We start from the raw sequence: 7496 nt of genomic DNA, 5'->3' as shown, positions 1-7496 counted from the left end.
CGGGAGCAGCGCGGCGCAGCCGGCTGAGGTGAGGGGCGAGGCCGGGTGGTGGGTGGCCCCCGTGTGCGCTGCAGGTGCGGCCGGGGGTCGGAGCAGGGCGGGGGCCGCGTCCCGCCAGCGAGACGTCCCGGAGCAAGTCTAGCGCCGCGCGTCTGGTAGGCTTCATACGTGCCCGAGCTTCATGCGTGTCCGCGCTTCCCGGCTTCATGCACGTCCGAGTTCCCCGGCTTCCTACGCGGGTTTGAAGTGCCGGGCCAGCCGGATGCCCTGGTCTGTGCCAGGGAGAGTGGGGCGCCGGAGGGTCGGGCTGTGCGGGGCGATGCTGGGCACCCTGGGGCCGGGGGTCGGCTGTCCCCGAGCCCGGTGTCGTGCCTGCGGCGCAGGTGGCAGAGATGCTGCCGTGGGTGCCGCAGGCTGAGTTTTATTTCTGGGGAGCTCGCGCTGTGCAGCGTGGTGGGCACGCGGGGCCGTCATGGGTGTGTGCAAGAACGGGGAGCCTCGGGGGTCTTTCCAGCTCGTCCTGAGTGACCGGGGACAAGTCCCGAACCGCGCCTTTCCTTGCAGTACGCAGCTGTAAAAGTGTGATCGCTGCCTTGCATAAGAAGGGTGTCTGATGCTTGCGTCCATTGAGATCTATTTTTTGAGGTACTTGGACGCTGGGGGCGAGGGTCCGTTATAAACATGGATTCTTATGTTATGATGGGGCTGAGGATGACAAGGCCGGGGAAGACTTTGACATAGGGTGTTTTTTGCATGCAAATAGCTATTTTATCAGTACTTTAAACCTCAGAAATAAGTTAAGCATGGACATGCTTGAAGCCTAACGTACCAGCTACAGACTTTGTACAAGGGCCTATTCTCACTAGACCGTTTCCTGTATTAAGAGACAACCCCAAGCCATCCTTCAAACAATGCTTCTCCATTTCTGGTTGAAGGTCACTTCTGTTAAGCCTCAGCATTTGGTAAGCCCCTTGCATGGACAATTAAGCCAGATTTTAGTTTACAGATAGCTTGTCTTTTCCTAGGCTCAGGTCTGCGTTTTGTTACGAGAAGGGCATTTATTCGGACGTCAGACTTTATAGACTGCCGTGGAAAGAGAGCGCGCGCCTGGGTCAGCAATGCAGATCTGAATTGCAGACTGATCCATAATAATGCAGCTCTTAATGAAGGAGGGGAAAAAAAAGTAAGAGTATTAGTTCATTTTTGAAAACCAAATCCAGACCCAGGATTTCCTTTGATTTTTCTCCCTATTATCTTCTGTCACTTGAAGACGCTGTAACAAGGGGTTATGACTAGAACATTAGATGCGACTGCAGAGTGATTTAAGCCGTGAATTATGTGATTAGTCCTGTGGAGACGAAAGGATAAGTTGCACTTCCAGCTCTGCTCTGCCTATACAATGACCCTCTAAATAATTGGCCACTTGTTCGCTGAGGATCTGCCATTAGAGTTAATATAGGAATTTTTCCACTCACGTTTTATGTGCCTTCAGCATTAATAAGTAGGTGCTGGACACCTATGTAATACTTTGAAAGCAATGGACTGCGACCTGGTTGTTGCTCTGCACAATTTATGATGTACCGCAGGCAATATAATAGAGGGCAGCAGCACAGGAAGAAGACTATTTTCTCTACCGGCGTACTATAAGGAGTCATACAGAACCGGGGGGAGGTTGGCAGACCAGGCACCATGGAAAGGAGTAAATGGTGAGATTATAAAACTTAGCCAGTGCTGGTAAGTACGAGAGATAACAAAGAAGTGGCCTGAAGAATGATCAGCACGGAGCAGGTCCGGACACGGTGATGGGGGAATTAGGAAGAGGTTACAAAAGGGAAGTGAGAAGCAGCGTGATCAAATTGATTATCAACGTGGAAACTGAAAGTGTTCGCAGTGAAAAGTGCTGGACTAAGGAGAGAGGAAGGAGAAGCGGAGGAGACCATGGCTAGTGCTCGAGCGCGTTTAGTGCTTTCTGCTCTCTGGCTCTGGCCTGGGAGGGTGGTTGGGAAAGATGTTGCAGCAGTCACTGCTACTTCGTATCGTTTACACACACTTCCTCCTCCGCTCCTGGATGACAGGATTGGCACCAGAGTGTCCTTCCTGTGCACGAGGCTGAGGGGTGACCCTGGGGTGGCGTCGGTCTGCTGCTGCAAGAATATCTGGGAGATGCAAAAAAACCCACCGTGTTCATGTTTCTAGAAGCGTTTCGCTTCCTGTGCCCTCGCTGGCTTCTCCAGTCGAGGGCTGCCTTAAATTGAAATGTGTTCCCTGTCGCAGATGTGAGAGGAGAGCGGACTGTGTGCAGATGCAGCTACCACGTGTCTGTGAAGTCTTCACAGTGCAAAGGCTGATTTTTATTGCAGTATTGATATGTGCTCATGTTTTCTCTTGTGGACTTTCATACTCCTTTCAGGGCCTGGCGATTACCAAAGCCTGGCTAGTGTCATCTGCCCTCGCTCCACTGACTTAAATGAAGCTCTGGCTATTGACACCAGTCGAGATTCTGGCCCATGATGGCATTTTTTCTTGCATCACTATCAGGCCTCAGTCGCTGCTCTCTCTGCTTGCTGTACGGGAGAGCAGCTGCAATACTAGCTGTCATGTCTGGTCTTTCCTGGACCTCTTACATAGAGATCAGAGATCCCTGCAAGTGACAGTTCAGAACTTCTTTACGGGCAAGATCAGGGACAAGACTTATCCTACTTAGAAATAATTGAAGCGTTTGTCATGGTAATTTGGAGGCAGCCTATGCATTGGGAAAAGTCTGGACTCGTAGCTTAGGAGTGGAAAATTTGTGGATAAATTTGAATCAGTTGCAGATACCTGCTCTTCCAGATCTAAGAGGCTGTGCTCTGGTACCCAGGTTATAAAAAGAGCTTGGAGATTTCTTGCAGGAGTAGAAATAATAGCAATATCCTGGGTTTTAAGTTCTCATCTTTCAGTTAGCACGTCCAACTCCTAGAAACTCACGTGGGATCTCAAATATGCTTGCGTGCTACAGTGAGAGTCAGGTTGTAGGAAGAGAAGTTGAGCAGCAATCTGAAGGAAAAGAGCTGATCCGTTTTTGGTGTCTCTCTAAAAATGTAGCTATGTGCAGTTTCAGTGGGATACCACTCCTTATAAAATCATGCTGATACATTTAGAAAAGCAGTTCTGCTTTTTGGAGAGAACTGGATCTCGTTGGGAAGATACTTGTTGTCTGTGTAAGGCGAGGCCACGCACAGTGTCCACAACAAGCTCCTTTCCTTGTCCACTGGATAATGAATTCATCAGGTTGAGACCATGTTGGATCCTCTAGCGAAACATCTAGGTCTCCCTCTAAAACAGAGTTGTTATATGAAGGATCTGGAGCTTTTCTTACATCCTGGTGTTGACGAGATGTCTCTGTAGCTGTTCAAGATGTGGTATGGAAGGACTCTGCATGTGCCTTGTATGGAAAAGCCTCTTGACAGCCAACATGGGCTCCACTGATCGCTGTGCAGCTCGGACCTACGTTTTAGGCATGCCTGTACTAAGGCTTGCAGAGAGTGATAGAAGATGAACCTCATGTAAATGTAACTCCTGTATTGGCAAAAAAAGGATTTTTGATTGTCTGGCTTGTAGGCTTGATCAGTGAAAGAAGCCAGTGAGAAAGGGCAGTTCTGTGCTATATAGGTGCATTGTCACTGCTGTGTCTTTTGTAGGCACAGAAAGGTTGCAGGAAACCCAACACCACTAACCAGGATGGCTGCACCAGCAGAACTGTAGGTCTGACCTTCGAGTTAGACCTGAACAGCCCCTCACAAACTCTTGACCTTTTATTCTAAGCAGTTTTCTTTAGTATGAGTCAGGCCCAGTCCTCTCTTGCATCTCCTCTAGTTTCTGGTGCTGTTTCCTTGCGCACAAGTATAGTATGTCACAGCCCTGCTTATATTCAGTTAGTCTTCCAAGTCACCTTTATTTTTGCAGAGACTAGTTGTCTATAATTTTGAGCCTCCTGCCTGCTATTGCACACAGGGTTTTACAGATGGAGGCCTGTGTTTGTGCAAGTGTGCATGGACAAGTCAGGGATTTTGTGTATTTCCCTTTTCTTTCCATGTTTGCGTTCCCATTTTTCCTGCCTGCATTGGGAGGAGAGGGGAGCACATTTGGGCCAAAAGGGTTTGCTGTAAGCCACTGGGGAACACTGTATGGCAGTAGGAGAGAGGGAGCACAGTGCTGATCAAGTTGGGGAGTCAGAGTCATATTTCATTCCCAACCAAGCCTGCTCCTCCCACTTTGTTGTTCTGTGTGGACTTCCAAATCGTGCCCCACTAATGAAAGGAGCACTGATTCCTCCAGCAAACCACTTTTTTCCCCAAGACATTGCAGCCTGAATCAGACTGTCCAGGTTAACCAGATAGCTGTGATATGACTTGTGCTTATATCTGATGCACAGCGATGCACAATGATCCCCTGGGGCTGTTGTTTTTTCATTAATTGAATACAAATAAAGTTGTTTGAAATGTTAACTTTTCCCCTTTCTATCCCTTTTTTTTTTTCCCCCCAGCACATCGGGAACATATTGGTTTGATTAAAGCTTTGATTTAAAAATGCCCAGAAAAAGCATAGACTATGGAGAGCTCCCAGAGTATGAGAAGAGCCAGATCAAGAGGACCCTGGAGCTGGGAACAGTTATGACCGTGTACAGTCTCAAGAAGTCTAACCCAGAAAGAAGGACCATTCAAGTCATAATGGAAACCAGACAGGTAGCGTGGAGCAAGACGGCTGACAAGATTGAGGGCTTCTGTGAGTACCTGCAAGGCATGGCAGAGCTTATTAATGCTGATTGCTAATGTCCAGGGCTGATATAATGAGCCTTCGTCAATCTAGTTATGGTTTTGGCTGAAAAGAAGCAAAGTGAAAATCTCTTGCTGTAAACACTCCTGGTATACTGAAATGTAGACAAGTATTGCTAATTAGGCCTGCATCCTTGATGATTGCTAATGTTAATGATGCTGACGTGCTTTTCTTTCCAGTGGCTTGTTCTCAGACTCAAGCTTGGGAACCGGATCCATTACCTCATACATGAATAGTGTTACTGGAGTCAATGGGAATATTACCAAGTGAGGGCTGTTGCATGTGATCAAGAGTTGTAGAACTTGCCCCCCAGAATTAAAAAAAACCCAAACACGCCTAAATGAAATAATGTGTTGAAACTTGACTCAGAAGCTCTTGCTTTGGTAACCCTTTCCCCTGCCTCCCCCCCATCTCCAAAAAAACAACAAAACTTTCATTCCATCTAGGATTGTTGTGCATAAGACCATTGGTTTTTTTCCTTTTAGATAACTGATCAATTTATAGGTGATTTTCAGTCCTGATTTGGGGAAAAAACCCAAACGAATCTCTTCTGGGTATAGATGGTAATCTGTTATTATCCACTAATGCATATACTCAAAGGATGCTGCCAACAAATAGGGATTAAAAGGTAAGGGGAAGTAAATTCTCAAGTCCTTTAGTACCAAGGCTTTGTGGTACTTAATTATTTTCTTGCTGTGCAGAGGGGAGGCCCATATGCCCGGGTTTGACTGGCATCTGCCTGGTTAGTTTTACTGACCTCAGTGAGCCTCTAAGCAGGTGGATTTAAATTGGCAGGCTGGAGGTTATAATAGGGAATTTACAGGTTTGTGTAACTTTTTTTGATGTTCTCTGCTATGTTACCATAGGGGATCTTGGATTGGATAGTATTAGATGCATATACTTTGCTAATGCAGTGTATGCTTCTGTAATGGTGAAAACCACAATTTGCTGCATAATAGATGCTGAAGTCTTGGCTGTTTGTATGTAGCATAATTCGTATCTAACTGCAAAGACTGATCCAGCAATTTCTAGAGATTGAGGGCCAGACAACCTTATCTGCAGTACAGAGATAGAGTAGCCCTGCTGTGTTGGGGAGGAGTCCCCTGTGGTTCAGTGGTAGCATCCTTGTCTGCCCTGCAGGAGACCTGGCTTCAATTCCTAGGCACCTATGCAACTACGGCCATGGAGGCACCAAACATCTGGGCTCAGTTTAATCTTTGGATTCTGTCTCAGTGGCCTGATGGAAGATCTGCTTTTCCAAAAATTCCTGCCTAGGCATGTGCATCCAAGGTCCAGGTGGCCCTTATCCAGGAAGATTGATGGTTGCCACTATATTGGGGATTGTCTACACTCCAGCGTAGCACCAACATTTCAGAAATCGCTTTAAACCTCCTAGCTCAGTACTGGTAACAATCTGATTGTGGCAGCAAGGAGCTCAGTAGGACTGCAAAACCTGCCAGGGAAGCAGGTTGAAAATATTTTGCGCTGAGTCAAACGTTGCTGATACTAGACTGGTACAGTAACCGAGGGAGTTGGTTTAAAGCCTGTTCTGGTCTGATGAGGTTTCTGTGACTGCAGTGGAGAAATACCCTTGGATAACTTATTTTCATTCTGTGGCAATTTAAAATGATTATAAGAGCTGCAATGATAGGAGAGATGGGTGACAATTAGACAATCTAAATAATCGTTCCAGAAAACACGCATTTTGAAAAGTTGCATTTAAAAAAGAATTGAAGCATAAATGTATTGATCCTGAACAGGTTTGTAAAATGAGATATCCTGGCCCGTGTTTCCAGTGGTATGTGGAACTTCAGATTGCCGTGGAAAACGTTTATGGGCCAAAGTTAGAAAATACAATGTAGTGTATTTTCAGTGTACACCAATGATGTAGTGATTGATACTGCAGTGTCAGGGACATGGGCCATAACCAAACTGATAAGTTTAGTTTCATGTCCAGTTGGAGTGAAGCACAGCTAGTGGGGATAAATGCTTTCCCCCCATTTTCTTTTCTTTAATAATTGAGAATATTTTTAATTATACAGGTAAGGAAACCAAAGTTTGATGTTATGCTGGTCTGAGAGTGATATCCTGCTGATATACAATGATGTAATGATAGTTAATAGTACTTTGTGAGGTTTAAGTATTTGTGAACTGCCCTGAGATGAAGTCCGTGTTTTAGGCTGAGCTAGTACAGTTCTTCTTATTAAACTTCCCTGGCGCTTCCTGTTATTAAATCTGATTTTTAGTCAAATTTAACTTTGTCAACTTTCAATGGTTTGACCTTAAATTTTCCATACTTGAATGTCTGCTTGCTTGAGCCTGATTTTATTTTATTGTGCTGTGAGACATCCAGTCATTTGTGAGAAGAGGGTTGGGGGAAAAAAAAATGCCTGTTTAAAAAAAATAAAAATGCTGGCAGCCTTGTTTGTTTAGTCTTTCAAAATTTCTAGTCCCCATCTATTTTTGAGCAGGGACTTGATATTTGTCAGGGAGGAAACATTTTTTGGCTGGGATTGGTCTTTGGCCATTCCCATGAAAATCTGCTCCAATTTATCCCAGTTCTGGTTCTAGTTCAGGTCTCTCCTTGCTGGCCCCATGCAACGTGGAGGAATAAGGTTCCTTCCAACATCTGATGGGAATAGAGCTATGACAGGGGTTGGAAATACAGAGGAGTGGATTAG

The 7496-nt window shown here is 45.8% G+C and overlaps 1 protein-coding gene across 2 annotated transcripts in view; it reads left to right on the top strand.

The window, feature by feature from the left end:
• Nucleotides 1-7496, top strand: part of PLCG2 (phospholipase C gamma 2) — a 106654-nt gene that overhangs the window by 43 nt on the left and 99115 nt on the right. Inside the window, exons 1-2 of one of the 2 annotated variants that reach the window (XM_019505479.1) lie at nucleotides 1-28; nucleotides 4526-4764. The exon at nucleotides 1-28 is cut by the window's left edge and continues 43 nt beyond it. In XM_019505479.1, coding sequence (XP_019361024.1) covers nucleotides 4569-4764 — 196 coding nt within the window. In that variant the 5' untranslated portion in view covers nucleotides 1-28; nucleotides 4526-4568. Of the gene's footprint in view, nucleotides 29-674; nucleotides 963-4525; nucleotides 4765-7496 lie in introns of those variants that run through there. The other variant, XM_019505478.1, reaches the window with a different exon arrangement.

This window comes from Gavialis gangeticus, unplaced genomic scaffold (assembly GCF_001723915.1).
Source record: "Gavialis gangeticus isolate Ggan-Ray unplaced genomic scaffold, GavGan_comp1, whole genome shotgun sequence".
In the NCBI taxonomy this organism is placed as follows: Eukaryota; Metazoa; Chordata; order Crocodylia; family Gavialidae; genus Gavialis; species Gavialis gangeticus.
Note: the sequence above shows the minus strand (reverse complement) of the source record. Positions and strands in the feature narration are given on the sequence as shown.